Source organism: Schistocerca cancellata, chromosome 6 (assembly GCF_023864275.1).
Source record: "Schistocerca cancellata isolate TAMUIC-IGC-003103 chromosome 6, iqSchCanc2.1, whole genome shotgun sequence".
In the NCBI taxonomy this organism is placed as follows: domain Eukaryota; kingdom Metazoa; phylum Arthropoda; class Insecta; order Orthoptera; family Acrididae; genus Schistocerca; species Schistocerca cancellata.
Window position 1 is genome coordinate 172147040 of NC_064631.1, and position 26385 is coordinate 172173424.

The 26385-nt window shown below is 42.7% G+C and overlaps 1 protein-coding gene across 1 annotated transcript in view; it reads left to right on the plus strand.

Annotated features, from left to right (window-relative positions):
* The window catches only part of LOC126191458 (monocarboxylate transporter 1-like), a 128425-nt gene that overhangs the window by 98369 nt on the left and 3671 nt on the right, over positions 1-26385 (plus strand). Inside the window, exons 6-7 of the mRNA XM_049932335.1 lie at positions 10885-11196; positions 15443-15634. Of these exons, the coding sequence (XP_049788292.1) occupies positions 10885-11196; positions 15443-15634 (504 nt within the window). The remainder of the gene's footprint in view (positions 1-10884; positions 11197-15442; positions 15635-26385) is intronic.

The window sequence follows — 26385 nt, forward strand, 5'->3', positions numbered from 1 at the left end:
ATCGTTTATATAGATAAGGAACTGCAAAGGGTCTATAACACTACCTTGGGGAACGCCTGAAATCACTTCCGTTTTACTCCATGACTTTTCGTCAGTTACTACGAACTGTGACGTCTCTGACAGGAAATCGCAAATCCAGTCACGTAACTGAGACGATATTCCATAATCACGCAATTTTACTACCTGCCGCTTGTGTGGTACAGTGTCAAAGTATGAAGGCTTTCACGACCGGATGACATATCTTCTGGTAAACCTTCCGGGATGTAAGATCGTGGTCCATGAAACTCTTCAGCTCCTAACGTTCCGTCCAGAGCTGCGCTAGACATCTTCAGAGGGGTGTTCCTCCTCCGGTGAGGAGAATCCTGCACCGAAACGGTTTTAAACTGCTTTGTAGGTCTGAAAGTAGAATTTCGACAAGTTACTAAATAAATTTGGAAAGGTAAACAGTGTTAGCACCACCTAATAAATATAACTAATTGAAATTCATTGCAAAATTAATTAAATTAGCAACTTGTGACTCTCTCTCGCAGTATGACTTCGCAACCATACCAACTTAAACTTGGTAGATATTGGAGCGAGTGTATAAGTTACCACATTGTATTTCTACGTTTTGAGATATAAATGGAAGGAACGACATTAATTTTTCTTCAGAAAGAAAGGTTACAGACAATATTTAACAGGTCCTACTACAGAAATTATCAAAAATATGACTTCCGCTTGCCAGCAGCTTTGATCTTAGGTTTTCATTCAGAAATTCTTTTGTAATTCGTGTTATTTGTGTTATTGACTGCAAAAATCTAATACTTGTCAAGATTTGCACATTCATGCACAACCTTCTTGTGAGTGTGTGCGTTTTATTTTGTCAAGTTGCGCAATGGATTGATCCATCAGGTACCCTTTGGCTCCTGCAAGAAACAATTTCCATCTCACACTACTACTGAAGTCAGACAGATGCTCCTAATGTACCAACAAGAACTGCTTGAAAAACATTCAGCAACAAATATCTTCTGGAGTCGTCCATTGTAAGGAAATGACACAAAAATATTCTACATTCTTACGTAACTAGTGGAATACTTGGGTACTGGAGTATTCCTAGTTAGTATAAGAAAAACATTAAGTGAATGAAAAATATTCTTTATTGCAAAAAATTCCTGGAAATCAAGTGAAACTTTTTCTTATAAAATAATAAATTTCCTGGCACTTTTTGGAAAGTAGATTGCTTCTTATGGATAGGAATGCTATTATTTTACAAAGCATGGAAAGGGGCTTTTCTCCCTTTTGTTTAAGAATGTTATTTACTAAGCAGAACGGCTGAGAACCACACCTAAACAACTTGAGTAACTTTTCTAGTTACGGTCAAGGCTGTCACATGAGAAACGTAATGGAATCTACTGTTAGGGAGGAAAGATGGGGCTCGCATACACTGTAGCGCACAATATCGTAAGCTGCGACGACTGCTGCCTGCGTCGCTCGCTGCTGACAAATAACACAACTATCTCTTTCTATCTGGATTGACCTTCGTCAATCAAACTCTCCATATGCCTTGATGATGTCAAGGACTGCTATCCGCCCCTAGTCTAACTATTGGTGTGGTACACGGGTCAGATAACAAGGCCACTGCGATGCCACTCAATATTCACTCGCAGGCATTTAATTAGTACTCTGTCCGTATTCACACTGCACAATAAGCATTGCGGCCAACACAGTGAACAACACTTAATTGCGAGCGACTCAATATAGTGTATCGCTCCGATTCACTAATGACAGACGTGCTCTCCCAGTGAAGTACTGAGGAGAGACTTAGTTCCTCACTCTCTGCGTACACGTACGAGCGCACTCGCTCTCGTTATGTGTTCCTGCTCCAATAGCGACAATGGAATGGCCTCTTTTTCTGGAAAAATTGCAAGGGTATATCATTTGCTGGCTCTTTGCGTCAGAAATATTCCGCCAATCAGCGTTGCCCTTTTAAATGGGAGAATGACTTTTCATTTAAGTGGACCAATGCGGAATCATGTAGCATCTCCGTTAGGTGTATACTGTCCTCCTGTGAGAACTCCGTGAGAACTCCATCAAAAATTGTGTCTTCCTGGCGCTCCCACACAATGTAGCAGAATTTGCTTTTAAGTAGAACATGGGGTCGTTATCCCTTCACTCTAGCAAAAGCTGTCCTCTCTCTGGGCGGTCGCTCCAGCCGAAGTAGGTATGTTGTTGACCCAGCCCTCTGAAGGGACGGGCCTCCCAGCAGGCTGGTTGCCTCTTTTAGAACAAAAATTCCTGTGGTCGTCATGTTGTGTACGCCACCCTCGACTTTCTCAACCTTGGTGATCACTTGCGATTTACTTATTAGATTTGCATATTGCTTACATAAATTCATACAAAACTGAATCTACCATATCGAGTTTAGGTTCTAATGAAGCGTCTTGATGTGCAGAATACCATTGTGAGGACGGAATATGTAAGAAATGTAGGTCAGGAGATCACGCCACCTTACATGCTTTTTCAGTAGTCGGAATTCTGTCATTTAATTTCGATCTCAATAGCTTACGTAGTACTGATCAGCCTATATATGCCAGTGGTGCATATTCCCCCACTTCCTCTTTTCATAATACTACATCAAGCATAATTGATGTAATTGGCGTAATAGCCGCTTCCACTAACAAATTTGAATAATTATGATCACAACAGACCTTCTGATGTATGTTTATGTAAGTTGTATGTAAAGGGGTTGCACAAAAAGTGTAAAAACCGCTAGATGTGTATACTCCACCTTAAACGTAGATGCTAGCCAAGGTTTCCTCTTGTGCTGTTGCATTTTCACCTGTGCAAAGTCGTCGATACATTGTAAGTGTCGGTCGTGATCAGGACACTGTTCTGTGTGGTAGTGAGTGCATTATGCCGAGGCTAAGTGAGTTCGAACGTGGGAAAATTGTTGGTGTTCCTATGGTGCGTGCTTCCGGAAACATGGTAGTTTGTACCACATACAGAGAAAGCGGAAAGTGACAACGCGGACGAAAGTCTGTGCTGAGTGCTCGTGACTGATGGTCACTGAAGATGAGTGCGACGAAGAATAAGAGAACGTTAGCTGCAAAAGTCTACGCAGAACTGAATATCTCACTGCCGAACCCTGTCAGCACCAAAACGGCAAGAAGGGCGCACTGCAAGCGGGGCATTTCAGGGCGAGCTCGAACTCAAAAACCATTCATCATCTATGCAAATGCCCTTTTCAGGTAAACGTCATACCAAAGTCGTGAAACCTGTATTATGCAGCAATGAAAGGATTTCATCTGTCGGATGAGTCTTGTTTCATACTGTTTCCATCTTCTCACTCAGTTTACGACCCAAGAGTGAAACATGGCAGGGTTCGGTGTTGATTTGGGCAGCAATATCGTAGTATTCCATGATTCCATGGATCCCATTGTTACTCTGCAAGTTCACAATACTACTAAGGATTATGTGATTATTTTGGCTGATCAGGTCAATCCCATTGTACAATGTTTGTTCCCCATGGCGATGCTAAGATGATAGGGGCCCCGTTCACATAGCTTTCATTGTCCAGGACTGGTTTTGTGAGCACGAGAATCACAGTTACCAATCTCAATATTATTGAGCCTTAGTGGTCTACATTACAGGTAATTACGAGTATGCTTTGACCGCCATCTGTCTCCATCATCCTCAACTGAAAACGCAAATATTCTGCAGGGAGAATGGTCTAAGATTGCCTTGAAAACCATACGTGATCAACTATTGTAAGAGCGCACGTGAATTTGTATGTGAGAGCTTTGTGTAGCACGTCCGAGTTAAATTTAAGAGGAAAGCTAGCGATCAGACGATTTCGTAGGTATATTTATTTAGACGTGAAGCAATCTGTGTGAAGCTAAATATGTGATAGTGTCGTGACACTTTGAATTAAGTGTGATCAATGGGTTTGGTGTAACAATGTTGTATCCTAAGGTGCTATGCAGCTGTGACGGTATAACTAACTCTTACTGTTGATGCAATATAGGCAATGACGTGAGAATATTGGATTCCTTTAAGGCTGTCAGTTAAAGTATGAAGTTTTGTGGTTTACGCCAACGATGTACAAACTTAGTTAAATTCTGTGCAACAGTACTAGTGCAGTATAGGTAAGTAGTTGTCACAGATCAAATAATAGAGTCAGTAAGGACCGTTTTATGCCATCAACATATTAATAAATATTGTGTAATACTAGCGACCCGTTTCGGCTTCGCATGGGTGGCACTAACAGGGGAATTGTCCAATGCGACATGTCGAAACCTAACATACTTAACATGAAATTTTTCGCACAGGGGAATTACGCCGGAAGAAATACACTGTCAAAATTTTAGTTGCTAAGGCGCACAGCAAGTTCGTTTTAAAGAAATTATTAAAGTAACTCATTTTTACCGCACAAAGAACGGCTCATAACCTGTTTGTACAGCCCACACTCCTTGGCTCTCGAATCGGCGAATAATCAGACATAATCACGGCAAGAGCACGTCACGCTGCGTAACGTCAAGTGCAAAGTGCACAAAGACGAATTTTAAGCACTTAACCGGACCAAAACTGTCTCTAATCATTAATTTTTTAATAATTCCAGCTCATAACGTCAACTAAACTGTTGAATATGCAATTGTTACATACTTGACTACCAAAGGAAAGAAAATCGATGCAGTGTATGATGTTACATTACAGATGACTTGTATCAGCCAGTAGTTTTATATGTTGCCATGAAATATTTTATAACAATTTCTATAGCACAGTTCTTTTGGCAGTTTTTGAAAAATGTGTATTTTACAAAAAATGAAAAAGTTCCTTGATAATTTCAAGTAATCGTCAAAAAAAAAGTGAAGTATCTACTTAAAAAAACAAGAAACAAAAAATTAAAAAATTGCTTACACCAGACACACCTGGGAGAGGATAATTAATCATTTTGAGCAAGTCACAATAATTAATAGTTTTTTTTTTTTTTTTAGAAAGAAATGGGATGGAGTAAGAAACGGTCGTGGCTATTGTTCTCTTATTGTGCTACGTACCAGGCATCCTTGATCAGATCCGTAAAACTTGGTGATGTACAAGTGACTGAAGTTGAGACAATACTATACCGCCGATAAACCTGAAATGACAAAGAGCTATCAGCCACCATTTTCTCAAAAATTCCTTACGGTGTCGAAAAATTTCTTTGTCGTGACGCTGAATCTTTCCGTGATCCCCGTAAACACAGGTGTCTGTTATCTCCAGGGCAAGTAGCCAACAAAAGCAATGAATTATTTGCTGCATCTGGTAAAAAGAAGTTTCGGATATAATATAGAAAATAAATCTCTTCAATTTTGGAGAATTTGATACATCGATTACAAGATTTTTGAAAGGAAAGAGTACCTTTCTCTGAAATTTTTGTCCTAATTTGCGTTGAGGTTCCTGAAGCTGTGGAAACAATAAGGTATCATAACATTCATCGAATGCAAAAGTGACTTTGTTTATGTTTCGGTTGAAATGATATAGTGCGGTCTACACCGTGCAGTTCTTGCACGAAACCCGACTGAATTTCTCTAGAGTATTAGTCATCAATCACAATTCCTCTACTCTTTTACCTGAAGTAACCTACTTAATTTTGCGACTTCCTTTCCCATATAATTTCCTGCGTCTGTTTAGCTGGGCCGAAGAAACCCGATAATTAGTAACGTTCGTCTCACTTGCAATTCAGGGGGCCCAGCCACGTAAATCTCCCTCGGTAACTGTGCATTAACTCTTGAGAGCAGTTCAAAATCTTTAAATAGCTTCTATTTCAAAATTTTATGAGTTTTATTTTGGCATGTATTTCGTACTTCGTGTAAATCGTTGTACTGTTCAACAAGTCACGTTCAGATTTTACGACATGGAACTGGCTTTGCACAATGCTCAGCTTTAAGCGTTTTCTCTCTCCATCGTTTAACAAAAAATCCCCAGCTTTTCTTTTGAAACTAGAAGCTATTGCCATACATGTTTTCCTCGGGCTGGGATGGTTCTGCTTTTTTTTCTGGACTTTAATTAGCATCATGAGGCCCACAATTCGCAGCATCGTCAATTATTTTCTGTTCGTTCTAATATTTCCGTTATTTCTAACAAGATGTCGACATCTTTCAGATGGATGTCCAAGAAATTAACTAATAAATAATACATATTTAGGTCTTCAGTAGAAGGGTGACGATTTCGATTGAATACCACATTGTTCATACACTGATCAGTCAGAACATTGTGACAACCTACCTAACGGCTGATATGTCGTCCTTAGGCACAGATAACAGCGGCGACGCGTCGTGGCACGGGAGCAATGAGGCCTTGGTGGATCGCTGGAGGGACTCGACAGCGCATCTGCATACACAAGTCATGTAACGGAGGGGGGCGATGAGTTCTGACATTACGTTCAGTCACATCTCAGATGTGTTCGATCTGGCTCAGGTCTGGTGATTTGGCGGGGCAGCACATCAATTGAAACTCCTTTGTTGGCCGTCGTGGTGCCCTGCATGAACTCCACTGGACTCATGGATGCTCATGTAAATGTTCCACAGAGCATAATGGAGAGGCCACTAGCTTGTCTCTGTCCCACAGTAAAGGTTCCAAGGAGGTGTTCCCTGGAATATGAAGGCTTCACGCCCTCGCATCGGCATCATGACGAAGATATCGGGATTGATCAGAGCATGCAACGCTCTGACGCTGCGCCAACGTCCAGTGCTGATGGTCAGATGCTCATTTGAGTCGTAGTTGGCGGTTTTGTGGTGTTAAGTTTGCCACATGCATGGGTCGTCTACTGCGGAGGCCCTGCTTTAAGAGCGTTCGATGCACTGTGTGTTCAGACGCACTTCTCCTCTGCCCAACATTAAAGTCTGATATTAGTTCCGCCACAGTTCACCGCAAGTCCCGTTTTACCAGTCTGCCTAGCCTAGACGTCCGACAATTTTGATAAGGCGTGGCCATCCAGCCCACGATATCTGGATGTGGTTTCACCTTGGTTTCGCCGCGTGTTGAAGACACCACAGCACTTCTCGAACACCTGACAAGTTGTGCAGTTTCTGAAATGTTTGTGCCGAACCTCTGGGCCGTCAGAATCAGCCCTCGATCAAACTCAGGTAGATAGAGCGCCTTCCCCATTCTACACACGGACAACGCTCTCACCGATACTACATGCACTGTGCGTGTGCCTGACTAACAGTCACTCCTCGCCATGTGACGCTGCTATCGCCTGGATGGGTTCATATCGATAGTGGTTCGATGGTCATTATGTTCTGGCTGATCAGTGCATTTCATCTTCACAAGGTTGAAAGGTAACTGGATTTTACATTATTGTGGAACTCTGAAATCTGCCCAAAGACAAATGCTGTTAGCCAGCATATATGAAAATACACTACGAAAATTAATTCAGTTTTATCTCTTTTGTTAACACCTAGCGATACCGCTAAGGCAACTGTTTTTATTATATCAATTAAATGAGTTGCAAATTCCAGTGAATTGTAACTGCTAAAAATATTATGTCAGAGAAACTGTCAATGGAAATTGAAATTCACTTTAGATGTTACGATCGCGTTGTTCCTTCTTATCCGTTTAGCATTCTGCCGTCAACCAAGGCTACGCTCTTTTTACCTCAGCTATGGCAGGGGTGTACATTCCTGCAGCCGCCTCGTAAGTTACATATTTGCCAATTCTCAAATTTAAAAACAAAAAAAAATTGCAGTACGTCTTAGCAACTAAAATTTTGACACTGGGTTTCTTTCGGTGTTTCTTCCTGTATACACCGTGCGGTTCTAGGCGGTGCAGTCTGGAACCGCGAGACCGCTACGGTCGCAGGTTCGAATCCTGCCTCGGGCATGGATGTGTTTGATGTCCTTAGGTTAGTTAGGTTTAACTAGTTCTAAGTTCTAGGGGACTAATGACCTCAGAAGTTGAGTCCCATAGTGCTCGGAGCCATTTGAACCATTTGAACCTTCCCGTATAAGTCCGCCGCTCGTGGTCTCGCGGTAGCGTTCTCGCTTCCCGAGCACGGGGTCCCGGGTTCGATTCCCGGCGGGGTCAGGGATTTTCACCTGCCTCGAGATGACTGGGTGTTTGTGTTGTCCTCATCATTTCATCATCATCCAGGAAAGTGGCGAAATTGGACTGAGCAAAGAGTGGGTAATTGTACGGGCGCTGATAACCACGCAGTTGAGCGCCCCACAAACCAAACATCATCATCATCTTCCCGTATAAAAAAATTGAGCTCAGGTTTCGACATGTCGCATTACATACTTCCCTTGTAAGTATATATAGCAGGACAACTTGCCTCATAAAACAACAAATAAATCAAATATACAAACCTTCCAACGCATAAGTCCATCTATTACTGAAAACCATATAAAAATCCCTACAACAGTTCCTAGTATTTGCTTCACATATGGATAGGAAAACGTGGCATAGGACTTTAAATTACATATGCGTATAGATGCCTCCCCCGCACTTAGATCAGCCTCGCTACACCCTGCAGCTGTATTCTGAGACACATACGAGTGGACTGCAAGGTACTGAGGACTCGAAGAGAAAGATATTGCCTCAAGGAATCACCCACCGAAACAGCAGATATAGTTCTACTGATCATACTGTGGGAGAGGGGAGGTAATCACGCATGCAGTGGTATTAGTAGAGTGCATCTGGCATTGTAATGATCAATCATGTGGAAGCATGAGCACGAAGATTCTCTAAGATGAAGACCACAAGCAAATTGCGAAGAAAAGGAAGTTCCTGGCGTGGTACTACACAAAACAAACATTTCTCTGAGGACACTAAAATCAAACGAAGCATGATTAAAACTACTGGTCCAAGTCAACGATAGGGGTGAAGCAGCGCTTATCCAGGCTAGGTGTGGACCTCATTGAGCCTATATGCCTAGTGACTAACAAATTTTCTTCTCCGTCTTCCCAGCATCAATGCGAAAACTATAGCGTATCTAAAATCCTGTCAGCAAAGCATTTGACCTGTTGACACCTTATTACATGAAAGGGGATCGTCCTCGTTAGTGGCTCTCCCAGAAATTCGAAGTAAACGGACCTCCTCCGCCCCCTTCTTCACAAGAAGGAAGTACGTCTACACTACTGGCCAGTAAAATTGATACACCATGAAGATGAAGTGCTACATACGCGAAATTTAACCGACAGGAAGAATATGCTGTGATATGCAAATGATTAGCTCTTCAGAGCATTCACACAAGGTTGGCGCCGGTGGCGACACCTACAATATGCTAACATGAGGAAAGTTTCATACCGATTTGTCATACACAAACAGCAGTTGACCGGCGTTGCCTGGTGAAACGTTGTTGTGATGCCTCGTGTCAGGAGGAAAAATGCGTACCATCACGTTTCCGACTTTGATAAAGGTAGGATTGTAGCCTATCGCAATTGCGGTTTATACTATAGCGACATTGGTGCTCACGTTGATCGAGATCCAATGACTGTTTGCACAATACGAAATCGGTGGGTGCAGGAGAGTAATACGAACGCCGTGCTGGATCCCAACGGCCTCGTATCACTAGCAATCTAGATGACAGGCATCTTATCCGCATGGCTGCAACGGATTGTGTAGCCACGTCTCGATCCCTGAGTGAACAGATGGGGACGTTTGTAAGACAACAACCATCTAAAAAAACAGTTCGACGACGTTTGCAGCAGCATGGACTATCAGCTCGGAGACCGTGGCTGCGGTTACCCATGATGCTCCATCACAGACAGGAGCGCCTGCGATGGTGTACTCAACGACGAACCTCGGTGCCCGAATGGCAAAACGTCATTTTTTCGGATGAATTCAGGTTCTGTTTACAGCATCATAATGGTCGCATCCGTGTTTGGCGACATCGCGGTGAACGCACATTGGAAGCGTGTATTCGTCATCGCCATACTGGCGTATCACCCGGCATGATGGTATGGTGTGCCATTGGTTACACGTCTTGGTCACTTCTTGTTCGCATTGACGGCACTTTGAACAGTGGACGTTACAATTCAGATGTGTTACGACCCGTGGCTCTACCCTTCATTCGATCCCTGCAAAACCCTACATTTCAGCAGGATAATGCACGCCTGCATGTTGCAGGTCCTGTACGGGCCTTTCTTGATACAGAAAATGTTCGACTGCTGCCCTGTCCAGCACATTCTCCAGATCTCTCACCAATTGAAAACGTCTGATCAATGGTGGCCGAGCAACTGGCTCGTCACAATACGCCAGTCGCTACTCTTGATGAACTGTGGTATCGTGTTTAAGCTGCATGGGCAGCTGTACCTGTACACGCCATCCAAGCTCTGTTTGACTCAATGCCCAGGCGTATCAAGGCCGTTATTACGGCCAGAGGTGGTTGTACTGGGTACTGATTTCTCAGGATCTATGACCCAAATTGTGTGAAACTGTAATCACATGTCAGTTCTAGTATAATATATTTGTCCAATGAATACCCGTTTATCATCTGCATTTCTTCTTGGTGTAGCGATTTTAATGGCCAGTAGTGTATTCAGAAGGGGCAGGATAATGTGCTAGCTACTTGTTGGAATGCAGTTCTTTGAGCTACATTTTACATATTCTCATTCTGATACCGAATCAGCTGGCGTAATTAATCTTAAGCGGTGGAAAAAATTAATCAGCAGCAAATGAGTCAGCCAGAAAATGGCAGGCACTTTCCAGTTTCTCTATTTTTAACCTAAACGCCCTGCCAGTATCCAATTCACTCATTCCTTCTGTTGTATTCATTGACTTTCTTTCCCTCGTAGTCCCGACACCAATTCATCTTAAACTCTTACGAATACTGAACTAAACTTTTACCACTTTGAAACAATGCTTGCGACTTTTTCGGCAGAATCATATCGAATCTGAAGTCAAATTTGGTCTTCGACTTCTCAGAGCCCGAACCAGTGTGGCGTCGTGTGATCGCCTTCATGGACCTGGACCTGCTGCGCAACCAGGTGTACCTGAACGTGATGTTCGGCTCGGCGTGCACCATCACGGCGGCCATCAACTTCTCGCTGCTGCTGCCCTTGTACCTGCAGCGCCACCTGAGGCTCTCCATGTCAGACACGGCGCTCTGCCTCACCATGTTGGCTGCCGGCGACCTCGTGGCCAGGCTCACCCTGCCTACCTTCACTGACCGCCTCAAGGTCAAGCCGCGCCTCACGTTCTTCGTCGGTACTGTCTTCTGTGGGCTCACCCGCTCAGGTCAGCACAGCAGGCTTTGCTAAAAACACTAACAACAAATGTGCATTACTTCTGAATTTCCACTAAGATTCCTTTTACAGAAATGTCTGATGAAATCAGACATTGTATCTTGTGAGATCAAGATAGTGTCATAGAACCGAGAGGAACTACTGAGCCCTGAAGGCATATCTTGCTAAACTATGCTGACTGTAAGCAGCGAAATTTCGGCAACAATGTCATATTACTGAAGGTCTCTTGTGTGTGTGCACATATACTCGGAAGTTCATCTATAAATGGACCACATTTATTTCGTGAATGAAGAACGACGGATAGAGGTTTTCGGCAAATGAGGTGCAAATAATTTTTTTGAATTTTTTTTATCTCTTGTCTCTCTTTATCTCTTAATTCAAGCGAGGTAAGAAGCAAGAATAGTCGTTTCTGTCAGATAATGCACCTTTCTTTTAGGGATAGCACAAATGTGACCACCTTCGACACTTTGGCCAGGTAATTAATCAGAATGACTTGGTTATTTTGCCTGGTAAGACAATTCTCAGATGGAAACCCAGTTCTAAGCAAAGAAGGGAAAGCACAAAGGTGGAAGGAGTATATAGAGGATCTATACAAGGGCGATGTTCTTGAGGACAATATGATAGAAATGGAAGAGAATATAGATGAAAATGAAATAGGAGATATGATTCTGCGTCGATACAAGGCCCCGGGAGTAGACAACATTCCATTAGAACTACTGACAGCCTTGGGAGAGCCAGGTCTAACAAAACTCTACCAACTGGTGAGCAAGACGAATGAGACAGGCGAAATACCCTCAGACTTCAGGAAGAATATACTAATTCCAATCCCAATGAAAGCAGGTGTTGACAGATCTGAAACTTACCGAACTATCAGTTTAATAAGCCACGGCTGCAAAATACTAACGCGAATTCTTTACAGACGAATGGAAACCTGGTAGAAGCCGACCTCGGGGAAGATCAGTTTGGGTTCCGTAGTAATGCTGGAACACGTGAGGCAATACTGGCTCTACGACATATCTTAGAAAATAGTTTAAGGAAAGGCAAACCTACGTTTCTCGCTTTTGTGGTTGGGAAAGGAGTGAGACAGGGTTGTAGCCTATCCCTGATGTTATTCAATCTGTATGTTGAGCAAGCAGTGAAGGAAACAAAAGGAAAATTCGGGGTAGGAATTAAAATCCATGGAGAAGAAATAAGAAACCTTTGACGTTCACCGATGACATTGTAATTCTGTCAGAGACAGCAAAGGACCTGGAAGAGCAGATGAACGGAATGGACAGTGTCTTAAAAGGAGGATATAAGATGAACATCAACAAAAGCAAAACGAGGATAATGGACTGTAGTCGAATTAAATCAGGTGATGCTAAGGGAATTAGATTAGCAAATGAGACACTTAAAGTAGGAAATGAGTTTTGATATTTGGGGAGCAAAATAACTGATGATGGTCGAAGTAGAGGAGATATAAAATGTAGACTGGTAATGGCAAGGAAAGTGTTTCTAAAGAAGAGAAATTTGTTAACATCGAGGATAGATGTAAGTGACAGGAAGTCGTTTCTGAAAGTATTTGTATGATGGAGTGTAGCCATGCATGGAAGTGAAACATGGACGATAAATAGTTTAGACAAGAAGAGAATAGAAGATTTCGAAATGTGGTGCTGGAGAAGAATGCTGAAGATTACATGGGTAGATCACATAACTAATGAGGAGGTATTGAACAGAATTGGAGAGAAGAGAAATTTATGGCGCATCTTGACTAGAAGAAGGGATCGGTTGGTAGGTCATATTCTGAGGCATCAAGGGATCACCAATCTAGTATTGGAGGGCAGCGTGGAGGGGAAATATCATAGAGGGAGACCAAGAGATGAATACACTAAACAGATTCAGAAAGATGTAGGTTGCTGTAAGTACTGGGAGATGAAGAAACTTGCACTATAGAGTAGCATGGAATGCTGCATCAAACCAGTCTCTGGACTGAAGACCACAAAAAGAACAATATTGCACTGGAGAGGCACTAGGAGAATATGGAGAGGTTCAAGTAGGTAGACAGTGTGACTGAGGGAGGTGACAGTAACAAAAAGATGGTAGTAGAAGTAGAAAAACGGTACAATTCTCAAAAGCCTGAGAAGCCAAATCTGGAACACAGAAGTTACCTAAAAGTCAAAAGTGTTACACATCAGTTAGTCTTATGCTACAGAAATATGGACAATGAAGGCAAGTCATACAGTCAATTTCAAGGCTATTAGGTATCTTGATGAACAGAACTGAACTCCAGAGATGGAGACAAATAAGAAGAATTTAAGGGTACCGAAGAAATGAGAGACTTTACATTTTTTTCGAAGGACACAGTGGGGAAGATCGAAGATCATAAGGCTGCGAGGATTATAGGAATATGTCCAAATCTAGGAAAACAACTTGAATATCATAGAAAAGGGCAAAAATGGGAGGTGATACGAGAGTAGGAAGGATTTTGTTTAAGGTAGACTGTTTAGTGTCTGTATACTGTAGTATACAATATCGCCCATGATAATGATGATGATGATATGACGTTTCCTTCGGCACTGATGGATACATAATGCATAACGGCTACTTTGAATTTTTTATTTCATTATCTTCTTTCATACTTCATAGTAAGATATGGGCAACAAAGTAATTATAGGGATGAATGTTCTGGAGGAAAGTGTACCTACGGTCACGTTACATATCCTGGATGCTGTTTCAGTCTAGTGACTGATTTTAGAATCACGCGGAGTAAAGTGCACTTGAAACTGTTTTAAGCAGTTTCTGTCAGCTTCTACTGTTTTAGTTAGTGTGAGACCGAGGTTATGATTTGTGAAGCGTTTACAAATTTACGAGTTCTACTTATTTAAGTGGTGTATAATGTACGAAACCTATTTGGAAGATACTGTCAATTGCCTAATTACACAATTTTATGGCGATTCAGTTCTGTACCGTTACATAAAACAGGTAAGCTGCACTTCATTCGTCATGCACCATATTCTTCCTTGAAATAGATGCAGGTCATGTATCACAGAACATGTAATATTTGCAACCGATATGAGATTTTTTATTCCGTTAACATTTTCCCTCCCTTAAAAATTAAAATTTGCATTAGTTGTCATTAGTTCCTGTTCAAAATGCTTCTGACATGTAGTTGTCGATAGTATTTCCTTTTAATTTGATTTCACTTACTGATTATTGTTGTGTAGTAAAGTAGTAATGTAATATAAAGACTATTAATTACTGAATTGCCAAGATTTTCTCGGTTGCAATAATTTAAGCAAAATATTTGTTCCTACATACATGATCAGGGTGTACTTTGAAACAGTTCTCCGTCGTTTGAAGAATCTTTCATTTCTGGATAAATTTTTGTAATTTCAGAAAAATACTGCACCAAACATAAAGTGATAACTATCATTTCAAAGATGTCGACTTGATTGACTATTTAGTTTCTGCAATTTAGATCATTCGGATACCAATGAAGCATCTACTGATATGCATAATTCAGGCCATTTATATATTTCTGAATACGGCGCCAGTTTACAAAAGTTCTCCAGTTCGATAGTTTTGAAGACTGTTCCAGTTTACGCAGTTCAGGTTTTGATACTTTTGGTCCTGGCACAAATTTACGAAGTTCAAGATGTTCATATAGGTTTGAACTTGGGACCAAGTAATGGTTTTCAACATGGCGCAAAATTATGAATTTGGGTCAGTTGGATAATTTTGAACGTGGCACCAATTTATACCATTCGGGTTGTAGGATACAACGGAACATAGTTCCGGTAGTTTGCATACTTATCAACGCGACACTAATCTATGCAACTCACATTGTCTAGATACTACTGAACATCAATGTGATTTACACAACACAGGTCAGTCGTATACCTTTAGACATAGGTGGGCGAGATGGTAGCCCTGAGGTTCATACTGACTGGCTGCTTCAGTTTAACTGCTGCTAACACAAGTGCTATCTTGCATTGTTGCATTGGAGGGGTTTGCAAAGAAAAAACGGAGCTAATCTCGCAATTTAGGATTTTAGAATTTTCTGACATCACCTTTTTTGAATCCATCATCTATTTCATTGCCCTGCACCTGCATTTTGGCAACCCACACATGTGATCTTATAATGTGGGCCAGGTAGTACTTTAACACACTACATCTACTACTATACCAGGTGGAACGTAGCTTTCATGCACTACTGCCATTGACTTCTCTTTGTTATTGGCTACTCTCCTTTCCCACAGTGATAGCCACGTCTTCTGGCATGGTGGCTCTGTGCATATGGAACGCTCTGTCTGGTTTCTCCCGAGGTGCCGCCATGATCAACACAAACCTGTGCGTGGCCGAGGTGTGCCCCGAGCACAAACTGCCGGCCGGCATAGGATTCAACATGGTCTCCTGCGGCGTCCTGCTACTTACTGTCGGACCTGCCATAGGTAAGGAAATAATCATCACACACAGGAATGCGTGCACAAACATGCACATATTCACGTACACACACACACACACACACACACACACATACACACACACAAACACACACACACACACACACACACACGTGTGTGTGTGTGTGTGTGTGTGTGTGTGAGTGAGTGTGCGCGCGCGCACCGGAATGCAGGCTTAGTCAGTTCTAACCGACATATGTATTTAATTTTATGTAATGGTTATATTGCATAATACTTAGTTGATACTTAAGACTTGAGGAGTAGTGAAATGGACATTGGTTTCACTATGACTATGCTGCTTTAGATGTTTTACGAATACTTTTCTCCTGTCTTATGGAGAAGAAATGAGCGTTTCGCGTCATTGGCCGGGAGGCCCCTTGCTGGGCAGGTCCGGCCGCCTTGGTGCAGGTCTTATTACATTCGACGCCACATTGGACGACCTGCGCGTTGGATGGGGATGAAATGATGATGAAGACACCCAGTCCCTGAGCGGAGAAAATCTCCAACGCAGCTGGGACTCGAACCCAGGCCCGTAGGACGCCATTCCATCACGCTGACCACTCAGCTACCAGGCCGGACTCCTGTCTTATGAAACAGTACACATGCTCTTCGTTGTTGGTAATCTACACCACATTTGTCATGTGACCAATAGGATGGTAATTACTTTTTAATTTTCTGTAAGTTCAATCAAACAATTACAAAATGACGCCCAGAAGACTATGAACCTCTGAAATATTCAAGTGTAAGGTCATTTTTTCAGATAAATATGTTGAAATAATTGATTTGCAGCTACTGTTAAGCACTAGTAATGCAAAACATTATGACTTGTCTTTATTCTAATTGGTATTCAGTATTTGTATTTAGATGCGTGCGACTAATTGTTAATAAGATATTCTGAAGTAACCCCATATCTCTCCATGTTATATGTTTTCTGCAATTTTTGATAATCTTTATTACATCAGTTTATCAATTGAACTGCTGTTTCATTATTATCATTTCATAAATGTATTTTATAATTTGTGTACTATTCACAGTTTTATGAGCTTCATTTGCATATTTTACAACTAAGATGGAGTTATCTTTCAGGTCTGAAAGTGCATTATACTACTATACTGTCTTCTACACGCTAACGGCCTTAAAGTTTAAAACAAAATGTATCCCAGACTTGGAGATTGAAAAAGCTTACAGATTTTGTAAAAGCACATGTTTTCCTTATAAAAGAACCGATCACGCCTCTGATAATATATTCAAAGTATGTGATAAAACACTGATTTACAAAAAACACTTGATAAGAACTGGAGAGAAGGGAAACTGGACAAAATACCTTTTTGTGGAAATGATATACGGTCTCTTCGACATAGCTTACTGAGATGCACTGAAACAGACGAAAAACCCACGGATACGAATTGCCTAATGCTGCAACTTCTAATCGAATAACCGACTTCCGTTCTTAGTACGGAGCGAAAACCAGAACACGGAGAAGAATGATTATGATTCGTTTTCGGATGGAAATTGCGAGAAGTAAATGTTCAAGCAGAATGGTACGAAATATCGTAACAACCAAACCGGTTGAAGTTAGCACATGCCGCTTTGGGATAATGTAGTGAGACATCTAAAGATGCAAATGTAGTTCCCAAGCGGTTGTGCGCATGAATCGTCTCCCCCTAAAAAATTTAATGCTGTGCCGCTATCACCGTCTTTTTCGGCGACGGAGGCCCGATATCCATCGAATTCCTCAAGCACGGAAAACAATCAACAGCGACGTGTACTGTGAGGCATGCGGTAGCCTACGAAAGGCCAACCAGAACAAACGGGGTGGGTTGTTCATGGATAGAGTGATTCTGCTTCAAGACAACTCGCTTTTACCCGTCTCCGAGGTCACACAAAGTGTAATGGCCATGTCAAAAATGGAAGAAGGTTGAGCAGCCGCCCTACACCTCGCATATGTTGCCCTGCGACTTCCATATAATTGGTGCACTTAAAAAACATCAGAAAGGAAAGCACGTGATCTCGGATGACGAACTGAAGGATATAGTGGAGGACTGGCTCCAAACACAGACACTGAAACCTTGCGAACAGGATATCCTTCGGCTCGTGGAGTAGAGGGGGAGTTACGCTGAGGCCTCTGGTGATTACTTTTGACTAAAGACTTCAGCTATACCCACAGTGTTGTTCCGTACCTTTTCTTTTGAAAAGCCCTTATAACAACGTTTCACCACACATTAGTCCTGTGCACAACAAACGGGTAATATGACATCAACCAGGGAAAGCAGGGACGGTGGCGAAGAAAGTAAAAAATCTGGAACTTCCTGTCAGATTAAAACTGTGTGCCGGACCGAGACTCGAACTCGGTACGTTTGCCTTTCGCGGGCAAGTGCTCTACCATCTGAGCTATCCAAGCACGATTCACGTCTCGTCCTCAGTGGTTTACTTCCGCCAGTAACCTTGTCTCCAACTTTCCAAACTTCACAGAAACTCTCCTTCGAACCTTGCAGAACTAGCACTCCTTTCTTCCAAAAGTGCTAGTTCTGCAAGGTTCGCAGGAGAGTTTCTGTGAAGTTTGGAAGGTAGGATACGAAGTACTGCGGAAGTAAAGCTGTGAGGATGGAGCGCGAGTCGTGCTTGGGTAGCTCAGATGGTAGAGTTCCGCTTGGGAAGCGACAGCGACCGGACGTGCCGGTACTTCCGCGTAGTCGTAGCGCCGCCAGCCGTGATTATAGATATTCTTGGATTGTGATCTGTGATATTCTCAGTGCTTCTTCACCACCGTCGTAAACACGCTTCTCAATTCGCTCACGGCGGTCTCGGCCGCTCATATAGTGCAGTTAAGGCTCCCTGTCTACCTCGTAAGAGTACCCTGTGTTTTGCATTTGAGAAATCTTCCGGGAATTTGCAACCGAGTTCTCTACAAATCCATGACTGGATAGTAGATATTATTGGCATCATGTTCGACCAGGTCCACACAGCATACTGTGACATGGCGGAATACTGTATCTTTGTGAAGCTTTTAGATCAGGCACAACTGGAGAAAATTTTGGTGAATACTGGTGGGAAAGCAGAGTTCCGACGTCGTGAGCAGTTGGTGAGTACAGTTTCAATTACTAACGCTCACATCGAATATAAACAAGTGCGAGGGTTGAGTTTGCTACCTCAGATTGAGAATTGTTTTCTTAGAGATGTCCTCACCAAATACTGTGACATCCGACAGATTAGAAACGAAAATGGTAGAGCCGTCGCAAACTCCAATGTTATAGTGGGGTTCGCTCAGTTGACACGGCCGTTAAAGTTAATATCCCATCCTATATAATGGTTTGCGGTTATAAGGCTCATGTCATTTTCGATGGACAAGTAGGCACTTGTTTTATCTGTAACACGAGTGGCCATTTACGAGATGACTACCCACGGCGCGTTTACGTACTTCGAAACAATCTGCAACAACGTCAGAGATTAACACTGATTGATGTCCTAACTCAAAATCAGACGCCTTCTGTGATTGACTCCCAACCAAGTGCATCTGTGTCAGAGGACAACGATCTCGGTAACGGCGCCTTCCCACCCTTACCTCAGAAACCCGTGGCCAGTCACTCCTTAGCCGCCGGTGTTGCATTATCTGTCGGTAACAAACGACGACGTACTAGTGACGGTAGTGGCTCCGGTGACCAGGTCGTAAAAAATCAAACCGATGACGCGGAGTAACGAGCCTCCACGCATGACACGCATATGTCGGATGGCTCAGCTACGACCCGTCAAATTCACATTGAAACTCCAGACACAGAAACTGTCAATACGAGTGTAGTCGAGTGTTTACAGCAATCCGTTCCGATGCCGCTTCTCGACTCGCCACAGGTGGTCAACGCACAAGAGTCGGAAGTCAGTCAACCGCAAATCGTAAACACAGAGGATGATGCACGCGGTGTAGAACATAACAGAAACACCCGCCACCTCGGAACTGCTTCCAAACAACGCGAGGAACCGGAAAGCTGTATACAAACAGCCAGTGCGGCACCAAACAAACACAGTGAGCCTACTGAAGCCGCGTCTTCGGACTTGCCGTCACCAGTTCCGAAGCAAGGACTTTCAGTTACTGCTTACAGCCATGACTCGTCGATTCCGCCACCTTCTAAGACGCTTCGGACGACTGTGCGTAAGTCAAAGAGTAAAGTCAGCGCAAAACCTGGTACAAAATCTGCGGATGTAGGTTCGAAGTCCGATGGTGAGATGGACTGGGCTTCCTACGCTTCCCAACACCGATACGTCTCTGACAATCATGAGTGAAGCTTATAAGTTTTTGTCCCTGAACATTAATAGAGATAGGACAGATTTAAAATTAGCAATTCTATCTACGAGTCCGAAGTTGATAGAGTTTTGTTATAGGAAGTGTCTATCTTAAGTTTTTATGTATCAGGATTTGCAACAATCGTAAACACCGCGGCGGACGGGTGTACAGGTACGGCCATTCTATCAAGAGACGGAATCCCAGTGAGGAATATTGAAATGTGGGACTCCGGTAGAGGCATAGCGTGCCAAATTTGTGACGCCACCCTCGTCAATATCTATGCTCCATCTGGAACGACTCTAAGATCAGAAAGAACTAACTTCTTTGAACAAGACATCATCTACATGTTACGCCGCAACCCAACCCAGGTAATTAGTGGTGATTTTAACTGTGTGATCCACGGGAAAGATCAATCACCAAACTTTAATTACTGTAGGGAACTACATGATCTGGTGCGTCACCTGCAGCTGAAGGATGCGTGGGAACTATAATTTCCTACCCTGGTAAAGTACACGTACCTGACCTCCACCGCATGTAGCCGTCTAGACCGTTTGTATATTTCTGAGAACATTTGCCAACATGTTTGGACGCCGATGTCACTCCGGCTAGTTTCTCCGACCACTGCGCCCTCTGTGTCACGATAAATCTGACCAAACAGCATACTAAATGGCATAGGATTCCGTGGAGCCAAAATTTTTGTATTCACGCCGATGCCGCGCTACAAGATGTCATCTCCACGACATGGGCGGATTGTCTCAAGCAGTGCTGCAGATATCCGAGCCAGATAGCCTGGTGGAATGTTGTGGTCAAACGGAAAATGCGATTATCCTTAAAAAAAAAAAACTACTGTTGGCAACGGGCGCAAGATGTCAAGCGCACGATTGATTTTTACCAGACAGTTCCGCGAGAGTTTTATGCGACTACGTTACCAACCAACACGCAGCTGGCGACCATCAAACAAATAAAGGCGAAGCTTATAGGCATAAAGCGAACGCAGCTTGAAGGACTGAAGATCACATCTAAAGCAAAATCGCTTCAAGAGGACGAACTTGCATCGCTGTACCACCTCATAAAACATCGTGCCAATCGCAAGCGAGCTTTTATCGGGGAGCTGGACTTAGATGATGGACTCCGTTTGCCCCGACAGAGTGATATCCTTACTGTAGTTTACCGGTACTTCACGGATCTGTACTCGCAATGCGATGCACATGGAGATGACGGCGGCGATATCGTGCGTGCTCTGCCCACCGTAGTCACGCCTGTGGAGAACTCGGCGGTCGTGCACAATTTTGCTCCAGGCGAAGTCCTTGAACTGATTTCTGGCTCACCACCGAATAAATCCCCTTGCCCTGATGGTTTTCCACGGGAATTTTATGTGCGTTTCTGGCCTATAATGGGACACGCTTTTACAGATGTTCTCAATGAATTGATGCGAGGGAGTGACGTGCCGGCCGAAATGAAGAAAGGTCGAATTGTATTGATACCAAAAAGCAAACACCGAGAAACCTTAGATAACTTCCGACCTATTGCATTACTCAGTTTTGATTACAAAACCTTTGCCAGAGCACTCAGCGGCAGATTGTCTCCATTAATGAAGCAAGTTATTCACAACCATCAATCATTCTTCCCTGGTCGCACTATTATGACGCTCCTATCGGAATATAGAGATTTAATACCCATAGCGTCAGTCACAAACGTGAATCTCGCATTGCTGTTTATCGAATTTTGCAAGGGCATCTGTTTAAAGTGAAATACACCACGCTGACGTCTTCCAGACAGGCCGGCGGACTCAACATGCCTGACATTACCCGAAAGTGTACTGCGTTATATATTAAACGAGTCACCCATTTGTTGCACAAGGAACCTCTCAGCGTAACCAGTTGGCTCTTCCGAACCTTACAACCCACCGATATGCACCCACCCATTTATGTAGGTAAAATGCATTACAAACTACATGTCAAGCAGTTTTTTCTTGACGTAAGCTATATAGATGGAAACTATCTCACGCAGGATTTACCGACGACGCACCTGTTATTAAAAAGACGGTCATCTCCAATAGTCTGGAATACTATTGAACTTAAATACCCGAGTGTTGATTGGAAGGCAGTTTGGGACAACATAAGTTTAACCGTCCACACTGCTGAGGTGGCGTCCACATGGTATAAAGTGGTAAACGATTTTCTACCCACTAATGAAAGGTTGCATAGAATCGGCTTATGTGACAGTGATAAATACGTCCGCTGTGGTCTGGTCGACACCTTGCGCCATCGCGTCACTTGTGGCGGTCATCTCATTAACTGGAAATGGGTGGAGCAGAGGCTGGGCCTGTTTACCTGCAGCAGCCCAGCCAGCCACTGCACCGACATCCTGCTCTGGCCAGACACGAAACATTTTCCCGCTACCAAGAACAACACCGTGATGGGTTGTTAGGACAGTGTGTGACATATACCATCACAATAGTGAAGATAATCTCATTAGTTTCGAGGCTTACATGAGAACGGCACGTTGGAAGATGAAACGTTACCCAAATTTCAGGACGATGTTTGGTAACATGTTAGACATAATTTTTGAAAAACAGCGAGTAGGGTAATTCTCGACGCCGGTAAGGACACAAATCACATGCACGACGATGTAGCGGACAAAATACACAACAAATAAAGGGTTACGCCTGTTCCTCAGGCTGCTCCCGACTTCTCAACGGTTTTCCTTAATTTATGTTGCCTGTGCATGTCTTTGTTATTCGTTTGTCTGCTCCAAATGACTTTCTGCGAAGAGTTTGGACGGTTGTGAATCAACTGACACAACTGGAATTCTAGTTTAGATAGTCTGTTTGCGTCTGGGTTCTATGTCTCTGTCTGGACTGAAGATGCTATTGCCAGTTTAATTTTTTTTTTATGTTTTGTAAGCTTAAAAGTTGCACTAAGTAAATTTACATGTGTTCTTGAGTATATTGTAGAATACAATTCCTGTTCAAACAGTTCCAGTACTTCATTATTTTGTTTTTGTGCTTATGTGCTTATATGATTGTTTAATAAAGAAAAAAAAGGATGGTAGAGCAGTTGCCCTCGAAAGTCAAAGGTTCCGAGCTCGAGTCTCGGTCTGGCACACAGTTTTAATCTGCCAGGAAGTTTCATATCAGCGCACACTCCGCTGCAGAGTGAAAATCTCGTTCTAGTAAAAAAAATCTATCACCGTTCAGCACAGACTGGCAGCATTTCGAGCAAACACGTTGAGGTACTTCATGATTTTTACATAAGATATTTCATAAGTTGGTAACTGCAAGATCATTTACATAAATTATATTTCTGTGTTAATGCTTGTTAAAAAGCTTTGAGACATGATGCATACAACTCACTTATAAATGTTACTTCTCTTCAAAGATACAGAAATAAATTTAGGAAAATGTGAGACCGTGAATTGAGACACAGATCTGAACCTAACAACTGGCAATGATTAGTATTGTGCTGCTCCCAGCACTGGCAATTATCTAAAGTGCGATATACTGGCAATAATACTAACCTTTGGAGGAAAGAAGCAATTTCAGTGAATCATGATTTCTGATTTATAATCCTACTCAGGTGCTATTTGTAACCTCAAAATATATTTTCGACTTGCCTAAATGACATGTCATAGTTGGAATAACATCTTCTGAAATTCTACATCGCCCTAGAGAATAGATATATTTATTGTGTGAAATAAATGTGAATACAGATCTACAGTCAAACGGCGAAAATTTCTTTTAAAAATTTCTGCACAACTTATGTCCCTCCTTGAAACCTCAGCGTCTTCAAAAGAAGAGCAAAAACTGAATAAGGGGAGTATAACGGACAAAATTCAAACATTTGCTTGTGTTAGGAATCGATATAGAGTGTAGACAGACTAAATGGCCCCTGCACAAATCAATAAAAATTGTTTAATCGTGATCTGTGATCTGTTGTATGCCTCCCGCTCCCCTTACTGCCACGAAATTTACAGGAAAAACGGACAGAATTCCTCAGGAAGAGCCGGATGACGCCCATTCTACCACAAAGATTTGTTGAACACCAACTCTCTATATCAGAACAAAAGAGAGAGGACAATGGAGCATTTTGGAGCGGCATTATGAAGAACAGGGAATCGTTTCGCATACCAGTAGCTGTGAGTCATATTAGGTGGATATCTAACGCAGTCTCCATGTTCATCATACGCCTCTCTTTTAAGTTCAGTTTCAGTTATCTCAGTGGGAGAAGAACTCCTTAAGAGGGATAGGTGTTTTTCTTACCAGAATGTAGCAATAAGCCTGGTTTGTCCCATCATATGAAATTAATACACCCAACCATGATTTCGTGGTCATGAGTCAATAGATAAATTTTCTGAACCCTGGAACTGAAAATTGTAAGGCTTACATGACGTTATTTCTAATCGTCTGTAGCACTTCCTGAGTGTGTGACTATAGTTACATAGGGTTACCGGTAGCCTAAATGATTTATCGGGTTTGTAAGCAACGTTTATTGACACGTATACATCGTACAAACACGGGTAATACATGACGAGAGCCGGCCGATGTGGCCATGCGGTTCTAAGCGCGTCAGTTTGGAACCGCGTGACCGCTACGGTCGCAGGTTCGAATCCTGCCTCGGGCATGGATGTGTGTGATGTCCTTAGGTTAGTTAGGTTTAAGTAGTTCTAAGTTCAAGGGGACTGATGACCTCAGTAGTTAAGTCCCATAGTGCTCAGAGCCATTTGAACCATTTGAACATGAGGAGACAGACACACTCACCAAGATTAAAAATCACATCGATTGGAGTTTTGTACCCGAACGCAGCAAGCTATGGAAGATGTTGATGACTTTGCAGGGACATCGATATTAATCGCCGAGGCGACTTTCCATTCCTCGGAAAACGTGAATCGTCACAGTGTGAGAGTGTGGGAAACTGAAGTGTCACATGTCCGTTCGGAGTTGGAAAGGGATTCGCCAAAAGGGAACGTCTTCTGTTACATTGTGGCGCAAAGCTCCTTTTTAAATAGGTTGTGACACCGTTATGTGCTACAGCAATCAACACTTTCGATCACATGTGGATAGTACTAAATTTTGACCTTAACAGGCTTTTTTTCCAGTGGGTCGCTACAACGAAAATTGAATTAAGTCAAAGGATTGCTTTGATTAAGTTTCTACAAATTGAGAGAGAGGAAGATCCAGATTTTTGCTTGTCAAAGATTTATAAAACTCCTTTGCTTTCCCAAAATTGCACCAACTGCCAAACATCTCTGCTGGTAACTCGCAATATATCGATCGATACCTCACTTTAATATTCAGTGACCCTCCAAAATTCATCAATAAAATTCCATCCTCATATCAGTCGTCACATGATGACGACAGACTAAAAAAGTTCGTACACATCTTTATCTTACTCCAATATATCAATATTCTTGACCGAGAAACACGTCAACTTTCACAGTTAACGACGTATATTTGCACATCTGTATTCATATACTGACACAGATATCCTTAGTATCAAGTTCAATCAAGTTCTGCTCTTCAACATCACGTTTTTGTATTTCAAACATAGCTCTCCCGTATTGCAAAACATTCAACGATTATTTTCATTCATTAATTTGATATCAGTCGAAAGGTGATAACACGCGACGATAGGATCTTCTCATACACGATGGACTTTGTTCGAAGGGCAACAGCGGCCAGCTCACGGTCATTGACGGCGGCGTCGAAGATGTTGCCGACTGCAAATTATGGTGCCTTTCCTCGTTTTGAAACAGAATAGAAACAGAGCATTGAGTGTACAGTTCAAATATATTAGTTACAACAAAAATATTTAATACTAATGCTATTCAATCTAGGTCATCCTATATGGATAGTATTGACTCAGCTGCCAACTGAGCTTCTTGCCACACTACGACATATCCAAGAAAAAGGCATATGGCATCTTTACTTCATCGAGCAGACGACGATAGGCTCTGTGTAGCTGGACATGTTGCAGGGTTGGGGTTGGCTTGTTTGGGGGATGACGACAAGCAGCGAAGTAATCAGTCTCATCTGATTAGGAAAGGATGGAGAGGAAGTCGGCCGTGCCCTTTCAAACGAACCGTCACGGAATTTGCCTGGAGCGATTTAGGGAAATAACGCAAATCTAAAACAGGATGGCCGGGGGCGGCATTGAACAGTCGTCCTCTCGAATGCGAGTCCAGTGTGCTAACCACTGCACCACCTCGCTTGGTGGACATATTACAGTTGTGGGTGTTGCCAGAACTGATTGCTCACTGTTTGACTTTCATCTTTCAGCAGGGGGGAGCTCCATCTCACAAGAGCACAATTTTTCACGCCTCCCTTAGCTGGCAACTGCCACATCGATGGATGTGGCGCTCTGTGCTGAGGTGATGTTCCTCTGTTTTGCTATATCGCACAGGTCGGGGGATGTCATGCCATTTGATTTCTTCCTGTGGGGTTATATTCAAAACAAAGTTTATG